The 17,670-nt window shown below is 37.0% G+C and overlaps 2 protein-coding genes across 11 annotated transcripts in view; one reads left to right on the plus strand and one right to left on the minus strand.

Annotated features, from left to right (window-relative positions):
• LOC105213327 (uncharacterized) overlaps positions 1–17,670 on the minus strand; it is a 201,062-nt gene that overhangs the window by 61,984 nt on the left and 121,408 nt on the right. The window contains exons 1-5 of one of the 9 annotated variants that reach the window (XM_054232004.1): positions 1,286–1,416; positions 983–1,105; positions 809–901; positions 616–724; positions 382–549 (exon numbers count right to left, since the gene is read on the minus strand). Coding sequence is in view for 1 of the 9 variants with exons in the window: in XM_029041040.2 (XP_028896873.1) it covers positions 983–1,105 (123 nt within the window). In the remaining 8 variants the exon portion in view is untranslated. The other 8 variants (XM_054232010.1, XM_054232025.1, XM_054231996.1 and 5 more) reach the window with 8 other exon arrangements.
• Positions 1,736–3,808, plus strand: LOC105213326 (serine/threonine-protein phosphatase 2A regulatory subunit B'' subunit gamma). Of its 2 annotated transcripts, XR_851772.3 has the most exons (4): positions 1,736–2,342; positions 2,413–3,199; positions 3,325–3,701; positions 3,757–3,808. XR_851772.3 is itself a non-coding variant. In XM_011186059.3 (3 exons), exons 1-3 carry the CDS (start codon positions 1,904–1,906, stop codon positions 3,413–3,415), a joined length of 1,317 nt encoding a protein of 438 aa, XP_011184361.1. In that variant the 5' UTR covers positions 1,736–1,903; the 3' UTR covers positions 3,416–3,808. The 2 variants fall into 2 exon arrangements, 1 of the variants encoding a protein (XP_011184361.1); XM_011186059.3 differs by having other exon boundaries at positions 3,325–3,808.

The following is a 17,670-nucleotide window of genomic DNA, read 5'->3' on the forward strand; positions in this document are numbered from 1 at the left end:
TTGGACACAGTGTCGTAAGCAAACAATAAAATTTGCTGCTGTTCACCATTTTACGGGGTTAAATGCATTAACCGTTGCATATAGACTGACTGTTGTGCAAACATAAAAGCGCTTCAAGCTAACTGCGCAATAGTTGAAAGTTCAAGTTGCAAGTTGGTTAATGGAATATAGCAGTTGCACTTGGATGTGGAAGGCAAAAAAGTAGACACGGCACTGTAGATGAAATTATTATTACATATTATTTGTGTGAGAAAATGAAATTTTAGTTAAACTGAGAAACTTATTTGCGTTTTAGTACAAACTTGTTCAAATTTATACATTCATATATTCATACATATGCATGTATGTATGTGGTAATAAGTGCTAATTGAAATTGATTACAGTTTTGGGAATCTTATTCCATCATTTATGTTGGTTTCTTTCTCAATAAAATTGGTATCGGCTCCAGACAAAGGACATGAGATGTTTTTTTTCTCCAAGCATTGATACATTTTTGGCTTGATTTTGATAATTATACTTTAGCACAATTTAATTGGTGTCCATGTCCACCTAGCCGAATTATAACATTTTATCATTTATATGGATATATTAAATATTCACCGCATATATACTAACACGCACTAATCGATTAGTAACATTATCCACACCTTTTTATGAACCTTCACACATTAATTGAAATACCGCTCATTAATCACTTAAGTACCGTCGTTTAGTCTGGCCTCACCTACAATTTGAAAGCATTTTGAGACTACCAGTAATTAGCAGACAAAGTTACAGACACAATAAGCGCTGTAGGTTATACGCTAACCCTTATCAATTTTGATTAACTAATTTGATTTTCAACAGCTGAAAGACTACACACAGACATGTAAAAAAATTCAATGATTTTGTAATTGATGAACTAAAAATAGAATTTAAATAAAAATATATGAAATTTCTAAAATTCAAATATATTTTGTTTACATATATTACTTGTACATACCTGGTATAGGCCCACATACTCTGGGTATTATTTCTAAGATAGCCGAACAAGACGGGTCTTCGAAACATAACTGGCGCGCTAGAATACAATTGAGTATAGCAGACGCAACTTTTATGTTAGAACCTGTAAATAGAAGAAAATAAAAGTTTAATACTTATGTTACAGAGCATCTCAAGATAAAGTCTAGAAGTAATATGTAATAATCAACAAGCTTATTGGAACATCCTAAAGAACGTTGATCCAATGCTGGCTGTAAACGCACCAAACCCTGTTCAATTGGAGTATTGTTCACTTCATTCTTACTTTATACACTTAATTCATATAATATTATATCACTGTATTATTTTTCATAAAATTTTAAATAAAACAATTTATTAATTACAAATTTGAAGCAACGGGAAGGATGTGAATATTTTACAACTGTCAAAGACACCAGCAGAGAAGAAGAAGAACAAGGCACCATTCACAAATATTGGACAAATATTAAATTTAAATTTTTAACTTTAAGTATAAAAAAGTAATGTCCAGAATATTCGTGAATTGTCTCAGTTCATTTATTTAAAAAAAAAATATTTAATTATCTTTTATTTTATTTATTAATAGGTACCAGTTTCAAATATAAAAAAGCAAATGAATATGTATTTCCATACAAATAATTCTAATAATGCTTTTCATCAGCGTCACCCTGTTAGTCAAGTTGCGAACCATGCGCGCTGTCATTAATATAATTTTTCTGCGCAATACGTCAACTTTTCTGCTGACTGCGACGTCGACAGCAACACTACGACGCCTATCTGACAACCGCGCTAAATCAGCTGTGCACTGGAATATTTATTTACTTTTATTCCGTGATAAAAGTGTATTTTACGTAAAAGTTTCATTTCAAAGTTTAATTTAAAACTGCCAACAACTGTGTATAGAATGGAACTCGATCCAGATATTGTGAAAGAATTTGAAAATCTCGAAGTGTCCACTGAAAAACCAAGTGAAGAGCAATTAAACGAATTCGACGCAGATGCGCCATTGCAGGCAACAGCCAAAACGCTACATCCCACCTATGCGACAATACCGAAATTTTTTCATGCGCCACCGCCTGCAAACAATGCACTGCGACAAAATCTGCGCAAAGAAGCGCATTCGCTCTTTCTACAGAAGCGTTCACAAGAATTGCTGGATAATGATGAGCTCGGCGCTTTGTGGACTTTGTTGGAGAAACATTGTACGCAGGTAACGCCTGTGGGACAACAACTCATCAGTTATGATGACTACCAAAAGTTGCTGGAGGCGGTGAGCACAAAATGTCGCAAATATTTGACGGCACGTCTGTATGCCAAATTGCAGTGCCATTCCATGTATCCAGGTGAGTACTCGCGCAAGCCGTTTGTGTGTGTATGCGGTATTTCGACAAAATTTAATATGCAATTTTGCAGGTAAAGTGGAAATCGTTTCCATCTTCAACTATACCATGCGTAAAGTGTGGCTAACACAGGGACGCATAGGCCTATCGCTCTACGATGAGATCGGTCAAGGCTATCTGCGTGAAATTGATATGGAGAACTATATTATTGACATCATACCAACATTAACACAGATCAGCAGTTGCGTGCAACCGTCCTTTCAAAGTTTCTACGTCTGCACGGTAGTGAAAAAGTTTTTCTTCTTTCTCGATCCCTTACATACGGGCCGCATACGCATACGTGATATACTCGCGTCGGGTTTGCTCACCGAATTGCTCGAACTGCGCGATGAGGAAACGCCAAAAGAGTCGCAAGAGCAAAACTGGTTTTCTATGCCGTCGGTACTGACGGTCTATGGCAACTACTTAAATTTAGATAAAGACCACAATGGCATGCTGAGCAAACAGGAGCTGGCCGGTTACGGCTCCGGCACATTGACTTCAGTCTTTTTGGATCGCGTTTTCGATGAATGCCGCACTTTTGATGGCGAAATGGATTATAAAACTTTTCTCGATTTTGTTTTGGCCCTGGATAACAGGCATGAGCCACAATCGTTGCATTATCTCTTTCGCATACTGGATGTGCAGCATAAGGGCTATTTGACAGCGCAGACGCTGCACTATTTCTTCAAAGGCATACAAGAACAAATTAATGCGGTCAATGCGGAGGCGGTGAATTTCGAAGATTTGAAAGACGAAATATTCGATATGGTCAAGTCTAAGGACCCATACAAAATTACGCTGCAGGATTTAATCAATTGGTACGTAGTGTGTGTGTGTGTGTAACTACTTAAATGGAATAGCACTCAAGTCTGCACAGCAGCACAATAACCGTGCTTATTAATTAAACTCAAGTGCTCCATATATTAATTCATTGTCCTTGCAGTGGTCAAGCAGAAACGGTTGTCTCCATTCTCATCGAATTCCACAAATTCTGGGCATACGAAAATCGTGAGGATGGCTCACATAATGTTTAATCGAAACTTAATTATAAGCCAAGAAAATTATGCAGTTCGAGCATAGTTTAGGGCGTTGCAGACAGCAGTCAGTTGACCAGCAAAGCAATCAATAGCAGCAGCCAATTGTGCCGCGCTGCAACAATAAGACTTTGAATATGTAATGTGCTGCCATTATTAGGATATTCACTATGCAAGTTAGAAGTAATGAAAAGGTGTAGGTGCGACGTTTAACTCTTTAAGTGCATTTAGCTTATGTTTACAAAAACAACAACAATCAATGAACATTCCAACAGAACGATACGCAGTAATTATTTAAATGTAAGTATATGTGTTTGTATGTAGTTTTGTTATTATTGCAGTGGCGACGACGACGACGAAGGCCGGCTTATGAGCATGAAGTCTATACGGCATTATCGAAATAGCGATACAAATATTTTTTTTTCATACGAGTAAAATTAAAAACAATATTATTTTTTTGTCTATTAAGTAGCTTATATATTTTAACTTGTTTCGTAGTACTTAAGTGCATGTCTCTTACAAATTCATGTATATCGGTAACACTTGTCTTTTAGCCGCCTAAGTAATATGTTAATTTAAAAAATGTTATACGATTAATGCATAAGTATTAAACTTTTAGTGCAAATTTTAAATTAATTGTAAATAATTATTAAACACATTACATTTTAAATATACACAAAATATTAAAAATATATTATTTTTTCTGTCAAAAGAAAAATACAGGGTGGCACGTATGATATGTATTTTCGGCAGATTTCACTGTTTATTAAGCTTTAATGCAAAAAATGCTAAAATGCGAAACTAATCTCACAGGTGTGTGGACTTTTGCATAATTATTTTTTCAATTTTTTTTTTAATTTAATTTTTTTTATTTCTATTTTTTTTTCAATTAAAATTTTTTTTCAATTTAAATTCTTTTTTTTTAAATTTTTTTTTTTTTAATTTTAAAATTGTTTTTTTTTTTAATTTTAAAATTGTTTGTTTTTTTTTAATTTTTTAAATTGTTTTTTTTTTTTTTAATTTTAGAATTGTTTTTTTTTTTTATATTTTTTAAATTGTTTTTTATATTTTTTCAATTGTTTTTTTTTTATTTTTTATTTTTTTTTGTTAATTTTTATTTTTTTTTTGATTTTTTATTTTTTTTTTTTAAATTTTTTATGCAAAATTTACAAATCTCTTGTGCATTTGCCATTCGTGCCTTTTTAAAATTTAATTATGCATTTATTATGGCGCTCAAAAAGTAAATTCTGTTCTAATTCATGACCATTGAAGTTAGTTGCTTAACATAGCGAGCAAAAAAAAAATATTTTAGTTTAATCCACAATGCTATATGTTTGCAAATGTATACAGCCATGGTCAGTAAAAAAGTTTTCCAAACGCGAATCCAAGCCGCAACGGTGCATACCAACGCTCACAAACATTTATAAAACATTAATTTTTCAACATTATTTTTTCGGCAGGTACCGCACAAGAGGGATGAATAAAAGGTGTGCAAATCAACTGGTCGCGAACCGCTGTCCGCTGTCCACTCGCGCCATGCTCAACTGTCCGCCTTTCATTTCGTTTCATTTCGGCATTTGGTCACACACACGCTTGACATCCAGTTCATTTTCTCCTTCGTCGCTTGCTGGTTAGTTGTTGTTAGTGGACTAACTGACGCTTGGTTGGTTGTTTGACAGGCTGACTGTCTGACTCTCCGGCTGTCCGTCTGCTTGGTTGGTTTGTTGCCATCGCTCGTTTGGCATTTGTCAGCGGGAAGGCGACCGCATCCGAGTTTTATCAGCTGCCTTTCGCATAGAATGTGTCTGTATGTGTGTGCATTTGTTAATTCCTCTCCACTGCAGCGCCCAGAACTTCCATTTGCAACGGGAAAATGGAAATTCAGCATATGCATTAACAACTCCTGTTGGCCCAGCCCGCACCCGATGGAATTGCAGCCAAAGTTTGAATCCTCAAGGATTTCCGCTTTTGCATAACTAAAATGTGTGCACTCACACACACACACGCCTGTAGAAAAACCTCGAAATTTATTCACAACAAACAAATTGCGACTTTGCAGTTCACTTTTCAAATTTGTGCGCCACATTTGACTTTCGGCCGCCCCCAAAACACTCTTCGGCCCTATCAGCTCTTGGGTATTGAAGCTCACTCTTCCCCTGTCTCTCCTTGATTTGCTTTTTTGGCGCGCTCATTATCGAAATGACCGTTTGCCAACTGTATGCAGACAGACATACCTACAAACACTCGAAGTTATGAGCAGTTTGTTTGAGTTTTACTCGGTGGATCTGGCTAAAGTTTGGCTCATTGCAATGCAACTTTATCTAAAGTCGGCATAATAATTCTTCTCCTAGGCAGGCTAAAGAACTTGACAGTTTGTAGGAGGGGGTCTTCCTTTAACCCGCTGAAGGTTTGTTATAAAGAGGTGCGGAGATCACAAGGTACAAATAAATATAAACCAGACAGAATAACCTCAAACTCTTTAAGAGCAGAACTTTGTCGCTTATATTTAGCTGGAGATTATTAACAGAGTTGAGAGAGCTAATGAGATTGTCTAACTAAATAAAATGAACTTTCTGCTATAGGTACATCGAAGTTATAGTTGTTGTAACGACAGAAACATTCCCCAAATATTGAGGAAGAATGCTGCCAGGTTGACAGTACTTGGCCAAATATAAATCGGGGTCTGTTCCGTTATCGTAGACCCGACTGTCGTGGAAACGTGGTAATTCAAAGTATTATATTTTCTTTTTTGGTATTAAAAAGCATTCATGTTGTTGTTGTAGTTCTATGAAACATTCCCTAAATTGTTTTGAGAACTGCCATAGTAGCAAGTCCTCGGACCTGAAATCTGGTATTTTTTCTGTTACTTCAATCAAGTTTTCTTCAGACTAAGGTCTATGTTTACCTTGCCTTGCTTTCCTGTCGAAACTAATCTTCTTAAATCATTTACTTTCTTTTAGTATTTTGACCTGAGGGGGGAGTGTTCAATAACTGATGTGTTTGGTAAACTTCATTATCTTAAAATCAAGTTCATATTTAAAAAATGGTTAAAAATGGACGGACCTTCTGAAGAGTTCAAGAATATTTCCAAAAATGTGTTTAGTTTCGACACAAGTCTATGTGGTAGTAAATATACAAGTAGTTCCCGGACCGGATCCTCGAACAAAATAATTAAACTGATATTAGTGAGAATTTAAGAAAAGAAAGATTAAGTAATGTAGAATATAAAGTGGACCTGTAGAATTGTTACTCGAAGGTTTCAAGGGTAAAACTCAGAATGTAAAATTTCGGGTTTTGCTCCAGAAAATAATTTTAGTACTATAGAGATGTATAGAGATGTAAAGGTTGGAGAAGGAAGATCTCTCGCATAGGTTATCCAAGCTCATTAGGTAGCAGAGATAATCAAAGTGATTACAATAGTGCTCATGAAGTGTCTTACAAGCCAAAAAGGCCAACAAACATTTTAAAACAAAAAATGGGAAACAAAAGTCATCTCTGCAATTGGTCTCCTCCCTCCTACCGCTATCTGTATGTGTGGTTGTTGCTGTTGTTGTCCTGTGGCATGCGGTTTTGTACACTCGGTTAGTTCCACTTGTTGTTGTTTGTTATGAGCATGTACAACAAGTTCACATGACTCAGCCAAAATGATGAGCCCGATGAACGGGTTAAGGAAGAATGTGCGATTATGTGTTTGTAGGAGTGCGTGAGGCAACAGCTGGGTGGCCAGCTACAAAGCATTGGTTTGTAAATGCCAAAGTCGTTATTATTGTGGCTGCCTCACAACGGATGAGTTTTAACTTACACATTGTTGTTGTTATTTTTGTTGTTGTAAACTTTAACAGTTTTCATTTTCGCTAAGTTTTTTATTGTTTTCGTTTTTTTTTTATTATTTTGGTTGTTTGCCTCAGTGTTTGTTGGGCGAGTCATGGCATTAAGCTAAAGTACTGTAATTTCACTTGTTAAGCATTATGGCGGGGCTTAATCTCTTGCTTTGAGTGTTGTGTGTATTGGAGGATGAGTGGGATATTGCAAAAAAAAATCAGCTTGTGTATAAATTTTTGTTTAAATGAATGTGTATGAGCGAGTAAAACTTTTTAGACGTTGGCAGTCGAAAATACAAATTGAAGTTATGCCAGTTTTACTTCTAATGCCTAACGAGCTTTTGCTTTAACACCTTTTATGGGAATATGTTACGTGTTACTAACTTCGAACGATTACTCTTTCATATGACCCTTGTAACGATTTATAATTTTCTTTGCAATATCAATGATTTATATTAATTAGTACTATTAGTAGCTACAGTCCATATTCAAGCAATTATTTGTTAATTGTATTCGAATTAATTCAATTCGTATTCAGTGGCTCTTTCTGGCTATTTTTCCTTTCTTCAAAATAGTTCACATTCGGTATTATGCACTTATGTCAGCACTTCTTCCAATCGTCGAAACACTCGAAACATACTAGATTTTTGGGATAGTCCTTTGCTCTTTCTACAGTGCTTCGTATTGAAACAGGAAAAAGTTGCACGTCGCCATGTCTGGCAAATACGGAGGCTGGGTCATTATTGCAGCATGGTTACTAGTGGGGTCCAGTCTTAATTCTCGCATCCACTCTGCGGGACCTAAATTTGATCACCGCTGATCGAAATCAGCCTTGCGTTCGGCTCGGCTTTGAGCGTCCTCTCTGCAGGCACTCTAAGCAATGAATTGAGCTGAATATTTTACAAATATATAAATCAATTAGACTCTCCAAATTTTAAAACTTTACAATTCCCGTTATTTTCAAACATATCACGTATAGACAGATTTTTCTATATCTCGATGGTTGACCACAATAACTTCGACATTAATTAGGCAAAATAAACGAGTTAAAGAATTCCAAAGTATGCTGGAGGTCTCTCAAGTGGATGTATAGAAATTATTACGATTCAAAACTCTGCTGATACCACATCAGTACTCAACCGAAACGAAAAAGTGATCGAGCAAAGTAGATTGACACTAAAGATCAGCTATTCTATAAACATTAGAAATATTTGAAAACATAGTCGGTTGCGTCGAAGCGTTCGGTTAAACACGTTTTTCTCAAAAATCTATTATCCAAATCAGGTGGAGATGGTACTCGACGACTATAACTTTTATGTACTCTTTTTTGTTTTAGATATCACTAGAACCTTGAATATTCCGCACCAGTTGAGGTCCTCTTGAAAATGTGGCGCTGAAGATGAAGACTGCAATAACATCAAAGCCTGAAAAAATTAAGTTTCGAACTTGCCTTCGCTTTAATAAAATTAAATCCTCTTCGCTTTCAAGAAACGTTGGTTGGGTTGTTAAATAAAATATTATAAGCCAGTTGTAATTATGATTACCGTAATGCTAATGCTCTTGTTTTCCTGCTCTTAGTTCTTCAATAAATTATAATAGCATTACTATTATAGAAAACAGAATCCATATACAAGAGCTAACCAACTAACACACGCTACAAAAGCATTAAAACGACCTTCGAATGCATAAAAAATAAAGAGAGAGAGAGAGAGCGAGCATTACACTCTTCATAGCACGCTTAGTTTCATTTTTAACTCCATCAGCCACTTTTTGTTACTCTCAAAGTACTAACCTTACTTTTCAACAAAAAAAAAAGAACAGTTTTGTCCTGCTTTCCCACACCATTTCTTACTTTTTCCATTTGCATTTCGGTTACAATTTCGTTTCGATTACCATTACTGGCAGTTTGCCTCTTATTTCATTTCATATTACTTCCACATTGTGGCTTTTGCTGCTGCTTCGTCGCGCTCATTGTGCCAGCACACCGCACACTGTAACAGTTTTTATTGGTTTTCTCTTGTTTCTTTTACATTTCATTTCCGTTATTATTGCGCAATATCGTGTATCGTTTGCCTGCCATTTGTGGAAAAGGAAAATGCTTTAATAAATTATTGCCACACTAAAAAGCGAATTTCAGCCAGCTCACAAGCAGAGCTCACTCCACTCAGCGCCAGCTAACCCGATCGAACGCCTTCGGTGCGCAAATACGAGGCAACGAAAATGGCAGTAGAAGAAGCAGAAGAAGAGAAGCAGGAAAAAGCTACACAAAATCAACACAACAGCAATTTGAATGTCCTTCCTTTCGCTGGCGACAGAACCAGAACTAAATGAAGTGTGGCACGTGGAGCCGCTAAGGGGTCGGTGTTGAGTTGGTGTGCAGCCGTAGCTGAAGCCGCGGGCAGCGTCAAAGTTTGGGTGAAAAGTTAAACCGAGGCAAATTATTGCTCGAAAATCGGCGATGGAGCTGGATAGTGGACCGCATTACGACACAGAGCTCTTTTATGGCGGTCCGGTGGTATGAACGGGTTCCAGGGTGTGAATGTGTGTGTGTTTTGGGCAACAGACAAAATGGCAGCTTTACAACTTCCGGTGGCGGCCGCCAGTGTGCAGTGGCATGAGAAATGAAGTTAAGTGAAGTGAGATTCCCATACATCCACACCCTACACTCCATCTACAAGCCGGTCGAGCACTCAGAACGCTTCTTTTGACAGTGTCATTCGCGTATATTATTTTGGGCATGAGCAGCGGAGCGGGCGAGCTCAAATTGATGCACTTCCTCAAACTACCGAAAATACACAAAACAACAAAACGCTGGCAACACTAGCAGCAGGCGAGTAATTGGCGTGCTACATGCCAGCGGAAAAGGGGTAATGAAAAATGCAAAAAAAATTAAAAAGAAATCGGTGAAAAATGAAAATGAACAAAACTAGAATTTTCGGTTTACCAGACAATTTGCACTTCGCCGCACCGGCAGCGCTGGCAGTTCAACGTTCAACTGTTTATTGTTTTATATGTGATTGTGCGTTTGTTGTTGTAATTCCCGTTATGTGTTTTAATGTTGTTTTTTTGTTGTGACTCCGAAATATTCCGGATGCTCACTTTTTCACTTCAATTATTATAGTTTATTTTACACATTCCACAGCACAACAACTGATTGTGGTGTGTGGCAACGCTGCCGGCGCTTGGTGTGGCGCTGCGCAGCAAAGTCAACTATGCGGAAATGCACAAATGAAATACATATTTTACATTTGTTAAAAACTTTTGACTTGCGCCATGTAATGACTGCGTTTGTTGTTGCTGGTGACGCTGTTTGGGGTTGGTGATGCTGTTGGTCTGTTAAAATGGGGATTAAGTGCGCGTAGTCATCAGAAATAAAAGCAAAAGACGATCGTTTGTTTAATGAAACACATTTATTTGTGATTATTTGGTGCAAAGCCAAAATGTTGCGACGCTCAATTCCAGCAGTATGCACGAAGCGTGGGAAAAGTGTCACTTCTAATGAGAAGAAAATGTCTGGAGAAATTTTCATTCGGTAAAATTTTTAATGTAAATGAATGGTTTATTTACTCTCTCTTTTCCAATTATTTGATCTAATTTAATTTTAAAATCTACTACTGACTTCCTGCTATCACAATCATCAAAAAAAGAAGCATACATTTAGGCTATACACCATAAAAAGTTAACTGTAGCCTACATTTAGGCACTCTCCATGGTTTATATCGAAGTCATACACTTTATTTAAGTAAGCTGTATAGATAGTAGGGGACAAAAAAAGCTTCGTATATTCGTTTTAAAAATTAAAAAAAAAAAAATCGGTTCAGTGAATATTGAGAGTTCAAATAAGTTGGCGACTGCCTGAAAAGCTGAAGCTTTTTACCACTTTTTTGACTTTTAAACTAGGATATGAGGCTAGTTCAAGCGATACATGGAACTTGAAAATAGTGGATATCGTTCTGACAAAGATAGTTTCAAGAAAATTGGGTTTAAAAAATCTGTATCGCTGAAAATATTTTGAATTTTAAAAAATCCTTTTGTAGACGTATTTTTAAACAATATCTACAATTTCAATATCTATTTTAATAAAACAATATAAAAAATATTTTTTCTTATTTCTACACCAGGAGGTATTCTGGTTTATACTTACTTAAAGAGGATCACTGCCATAAGAAAACTTTTCTTTAAATCCACTAGCCTTAGCTTTAAAAAAATCTCTGTAGTTATGGAAAAAGAAAAAAAAATTAACAGTTCCGCCCAGACAGTTTGTTTACGGAAATGGTACAGACTTGAAACTTTTTATTCTCCGAAGATTAATATCGACGGAGACAGGTTCGACAAAAGTTTTTCGTATGGTGCCAATACTTTTTATATCCATCAGGATCATCGAAATTAAAGTTTTTCTCGTCGCAGAATACTACATTTCGGCACTCTTCGTCCTAAAATTAGTACTTAACGCGAATGCACACTTATCGAGTACACGCCGGAAATTCTATAATGGTGTGGGCGGACTTTTTTTATGCGGGAAATACCCTAAAATGCTATATGTCGAAAAAATGAATGCATCGATGTATTTGGGCTTACACGATGATAACTTAATAGAATTTCCACAAATTTACGGGGATAATTGGACTTTAAAGCAAGACTATGCTTCAAATCACAATGTAACTCTTACTAAAACGTTTTTCGAGTCCAGAAAAATACCGCTTTTGGTCTGGCAAACAAAAAAATCCGTACCCTATTGGGGATTTATTGGGAATATTATCCGCTAAGGTTTTTTAAAATGGACGCCAATATAATACCGCAAAAGAGTAAATATGACAATATAGCTAAAATAGACTTAAATCAGCATGACCACGCTAAAATGTTTGTTTGATTCAATGCCATCACGTCTTAATCAAGTCAAAATCCACAAGAAAAAGCTTATTAATAACTGACAACCTTAATTCATCAGAATATTTGAAAAACTAACAATTTTTTGAGGTACTTGGAGTTATAGAAAATATGATATATACAGAGGTAATGAGAACAAAAACGTTAAATACTACAAATTCGAATTTTTTTATGCATTTAAAACAATTAAATTAATAATTAAATAATATAATATTATCTTCGAAGCACTAGTTACTACTTAAAATTTATTATTTTTAAAATATTTGTATATACATTTCTCCCAATGCAAGCCACCACCTTGGCTCTACGCCTCTCAGCTAAATCAACTCACTATTATTTTACATGCAGTCTCAAAATAAGTCAAAGAATCACTGTGCTCGTGAATTCTCGTGCTTGTTTGCATTCATAAGTGTTAGTTCTACACGTGTAGCGAAAAAGGATTATGCACGCATATAACGGTGTATACGTGACTACAGACATATGAATATGTATTTGCATGAAGAGTCATATTTTTGTTCAACGCGTTGTATATTTATTAAAGAAATAAAAAAAATCATAATTCCGAGCAAATTGAATGTGCTTGCACATTAGGGTGGGCCATCAAGGAGGTGAAAAATTACTATTATAATATATTAAAAAGCAGAAATTGATAACATTTTTTTTATTTCAACTTCCTCTCTTTATTTTTGGCGGTCTAACTTGCGGGTAGTTAGATATTGGGCTAGACACATTTTTACAATTTTTTTTTTGTGATTTTCTTATGTAGAACTTTAAGTTTCACCTCTTGTATTGTCTACAGCACTTTTTCATTATATGGATATATTCAATGCTATATATTTCTTCGAGAAATTTACTATGTATATATAACCAACATTATAAATTCTGTAATCTATCTTAATGTCTGGTATGTTTTGTGGGCCGTTTTCTTTAGTTTCGTCGTCGGGTGCACCCTAATGTCCAAATGCAAGCATGCATATTGCATCTCTGTTTAAGCAACTATAAACTCACATGTGAGCCGCATATAAATAGCCATATGAATTCACTGACTGCCTTGTACAAATTGGAATATAAGGTGCTCTTAGAGGTACATATATGTACTATTTCAAAGAAAACCCCGAAAAAATAAGTAAACCAAAGGGGTTTTATATAGACGCAGATTTTATGGATTTTCAGACATATAAGCACTTGAGACTGGTTGAATTTTGCAAATTTTTTCAGGACGGACGATCTCTTTGTATCGTAGGTTCCACCTTCAATTTTAAAACGGTATACAAAATACCTCAAGGAGAAATTTTGGGAGCCTCTTCAGGAGTCCTATTCTGAACATAAATGTCAGACACATGTGGTAACTCTGACAGTTCATTTGACAGCTATCCTTATAGGGAATTCTACAATACCACTAAAAGAAACACCCTTTATTTGATTGCAATGCATATATGCAAATATGCAGGCGTGCAAGCCACTGTGAGCCAATGCAATTGTCAGAATTTCAGACGAAAATTCCACAGATTTGTTTTGCTTATTTTTAACTCGCTTTTGTGTGCTTTTTTAATTCAACGGCGACCGCAGGATATACGAGTGTAACCACAACAAGCTTTGCCTACAGCTGCATGGACAAGGTTGATGTTATGGCGGCGAGTGCACACACACACACACATACACATACATAGACACCTGTACATTTGTATGCATCTGTATGCAATTCATTCGTTTTCATTTCGCAAAACAATTTCCTTTTCATTTCGTTACGTAATATCGGTTGGCTACAACTATCAACACGACGAGCATATTCATATGCCTGCTATGCTATGTGTGTGAGAGTAAGAGTGTGTGTTTGTTAGGTGTTGTAGCAAGGCCAACAAACGCCGTTTTTTATTTGCAAAAACGTACCTTTGCTTTATCCACTTTTTTATTTCAATTTTCACCAGCGCGTGCGAAACTGTTTCACGGTGTGCCTCACACTGTTTGCTCACGCTCGCCGGTTATCGCCCTGCGGTTGGCATACACTGGCCGCCACTGGCTAAGTTATGGCTTAACTGTCGGCAGCTATGCTTTGGCGCTTTCAATGCTGCCGCATGAGCTGTGTGCGAAGAATATGCAAATGCAAATCTTAGCCGATTAGTGTGCAATTAAAGTGTCAGCTGTCGAAGCGGCTTGCGAGCTTAGCGCTAAAAGTTATGAGCTTTTGAAATGGACGAAAAAGAGTAAGTGATGAGTGTGTGTGGCGAGGCTGATATGTGCTTGGAAGCCTCGTAACAGATAAATGTCTTTGTGGAAGCTTTAATTGAAATAATGCTGAAGGGAATTATTCCGGTTGTTAGTTCTGGTTTTAATTGAATTAGATTTGTAGTTTTTATTTTATGATGGTAGTCATAGTACTGATTGCTTAATTTTGAGACTACAGAAAGTTATAATATGACAGGACTAGAACGGAAGTATCTACAAGAAATAATATCTGACCTGTACTGTTAACAATTGGACTGTCTGAAAGAAGCAATCGCATATAAGCGGTCAATTATGACCAATCGGGCAGGAATTATATGAACATTGCCCGGCCACATACTTCGATAGTGACTAGTCAGAAGATCGGGGAGCTTGTTTTGAGATTTTCTTCTGCATCAACCTTATGGTCCTGACCTGGACCTGGATGAGGTCATGTGTAGAAATTCACAGGGGTAAGGAAAGTTTTTGACTGCTTGGTAGTGGCCAGGAACGATTCCTTAGCATATTGCTCAGGCAGCTCACGACTTACAGTCTTAGACCAAGTATCTTCTGGGTAGCCAACAGACATCCATTTGGAGTCGAGCTAAAGTGAGAAGACGAAGACCGCTTCTGCGGTTTTGAGTAGTGTTTGGGACCCAGAACATAAAAAACCTGCCCCAATGAAAGAAAAAAAAACAGCCTTGGTTGAGAGTCCTCATTTTGATGACGACCACTGTAAACGTATTAAGGATTACGATTTATGGGTTTAAGGGCCTTTCATTAAGAGGGTGCCGCAGAACGATGAGCTGTATAAGTTATTCAACGACATTTACACTACTAGCTACGCTGGTTAAGTCATGTTGTCCGAATGGACGAAACAACCTAGTGTTGAAAGTGTTTGATGCAGTGTTGGAAGTTGAGGAAGACCTCCACTTCATTGGAAGGACCAGTTCGAGATTAAGATGGTATCATCAATTGTTGCCAAACAGAAAACAGCCCCTGTTATTAACTCGGCTATAATAGCATCAGCGGTGTCTACACCAGTAAAGAAGAAGAAAGACTAGTTCTCACTTGATGCTTACGATACTATTATAGTTTTTGTTTTGACAAATTTCCTCGTTCATGTTTTTCCAACTCAAAAAGGAGCTTTTGTTTTAAAAATATTAAAGTGTTCCTGTTGAACTTATGAACTGTGACTGCAATGTAAACAATAAATGCACTGATTAAGTGCAATGTACCAATACACCGACGAGGTCTCTAACCAACTTCCGTATCCGTCGTCTCCCTTATCAAACCAATCGACCAACAAGATCACAATGCCGCTAAAGCAATCGAAGTGCTTTCTAGTTCAACTTAAGAATAGAGTATAGAAATTCATGAACTGCAAGCGACACCGAGTTCACCGAAATGCCGGTGGGTGTGAAAAAATCCACTTGACAAAGCGAAGTGCAAGACAATAATGGAAACTTTGTTGTGCAACTACCGGCGCCATCGAACCAATGAACCACCAAACTGTTCAATGCACAGCTACACAGTCGCTTACCCGCAGTCTAAGGAGCGTATGTGAAAAGTCTGCGAGCTAAGAACGCCATGTGTGAGTGAGCGGAAGAAATGCGACAAAAGAAGTGGCGGAAAATAAAACAATGCAACTGCTTGAGGAAAAGTTACAAAGAGGGAGAGAGAGAAAAAAGCGAAAAACGAGTTAAGGAAGTTAACTTAAAAGGTATACAATGCGAAAAAGTTGGAGAACTCGAAAGAAAAGACTGCAACAAAAACCGGAACTCGACGAAGAAGTGCAGGAATACAAATGTGTAAAAAGATTTCAACAGCGTACCGTCTTAATGCCACAAAAATGCGAAGGCGAACGCATAGGACGTCGGAGGCATAGCGAGACCGACACAACTGCATGGAAGCGGAAAATTCAATGAGCAGAAAGAAATGACATTTGTGCAAAGGCCAAGAGAGATACGGCATGCGGGTGAAAGTGCAGCGCAAATACAAACAAACAGCGACATTTAATCACACGAACTTCCTGCGCTGAGCGTCTGCAGTGTATGTGTAGTGTTTGCGAACGCAGTTGGCGCTGAAGTTCGAGGTGACGCAATTGAAAGGCGAATGCGAGCATAAAAACTTACAACACATGTTTAAATGGGATTACGCTTCGGCAAATTATTGCATTGCAGCAAATAGACTATTGCCGAAGTTACGCTTTTTCGGTTTACACGCAGCGGCAGCGCTGTGGAAGGTGCGTGCTCAGACGAGTCCCCCGACGCGCGCAATATTCGGTCGCCCTTCGTTGAACACCTCGAACTAGAAAGTTGTGCTGTGGCGGGACGCAGTAGTCTATGCGACAGAGCATAGAGCAAGTAGCAGTCTAAGCAGCTGTGTGTGTTTGCTTTCAGCTTCATGCACTTGCTTTGGGATTATATGCTTTCTCTTACAAAGCATATACTGTTTGCAGTATTCTAAGATTATGAGACTCGAGACACCTGATATAGCACGCATGCTGGTGCAAATATCGAAGAAATATACATTAGGGTGCCTTCAAGAGCTTAGAATTCCTAGGCGTTCTCCTTCGGCGAATTGTCGACAGGAGGTTGATAATCCTATCTATATTCAGCCTAGGTTCGGAGGATCACTTTTAATTGTCATATTCTTAAAAAATTTTTGAGTTCCCTCTTCAGTTCCAAAGCGAGTTTTAAGTTAAAATACCTGGGCTCAGCATCGAATTTCCGGTAGATGACTGTCAACTAGCTTTAACTGAAGTGGTACGGAGATTAATATTTAACCATGGTATTGTTATCCTATCTTCTCTTCTCTTTCATTTTGAAAGAGGTAGAAATTCATTCAAGAATTACGTAGAGCACTAATATCGTCCGATAAATATGAGAAACATTTTTCAAGCTCATGAAACTTGATATTCAATTGAACTTCCATAACTCGAACGTCTATAACTCGAAGTTCTCCATAACTCAAGCTCTTGAATTGGCAATAGAAGTCAAAAATTCAAAAAATTTACCTTCAGTAACTTGGAAGTATCTCTAATTCGAAGTTTTTTTGTGATCCGAGTTAGGGAATTTCAACTGCATTTAAAATGTGTTCAAAATCTCTCCAAGTATAATTATATACCTTTTCTCCGAAACATTACCACTATTTAGACATATTTGTAAGGTGAATTTTGACTCGTCAAAAGTCGGTTAATTTTTTTCGAAATTTAGAATTCCCCTAATGTACATACTCATGCACTCAATATACACTTGAACTACACTTGCAGAGGTTGCAATATATGTAAAGTAAAAAAATCAGGAAGAATAACCAGAAACTTTGATTTACTGCAGCCACGAA

This window comes from Zeugodacus cucurbitae, chromosome 2 (assembly GCF_028554725.1).
Source record: "Zeugodacus cucurbitae isolate PBARC_wt_2022May chromosome 2, idZeuCucr1.2, whole genome shotgun sequence".
Classification (NCBI taxonomy): Eukaryota; Metazoa; Arthropoda; class Insecta; order Diptera; family Tephritidae; genus Zeugodacus; species Zeugodacus cucurbitae.

What these genes read in the sequence shown, in the direction of transcription:
- LOC105213326 (XM_011186059.3), top strand. Translation starts at nt 1,904, where the DNA reads ATGGAACTCGATCCAGATATTGTGAAAGAATTTGAAAATCTCGAAGTG. An exon ending in GTGCCATTCCATGTATCCAG is followed by an intron (nt 2,343 to 2,412) that starts GTGAGTACTCGC and finishes GCAATTTTGCAG; the next exon opens with GTAAAGTGGAAATCGTTTCC. An exon ending in CTGCAGGATTTAATCAATTG is followed by an intron (nt 3,200 to 3,324) that starts GTACGTAGTGTG and finishes TTGTCCTTGCAG; the next exon opens with TGGTCAAGCAGAAACGGTTG.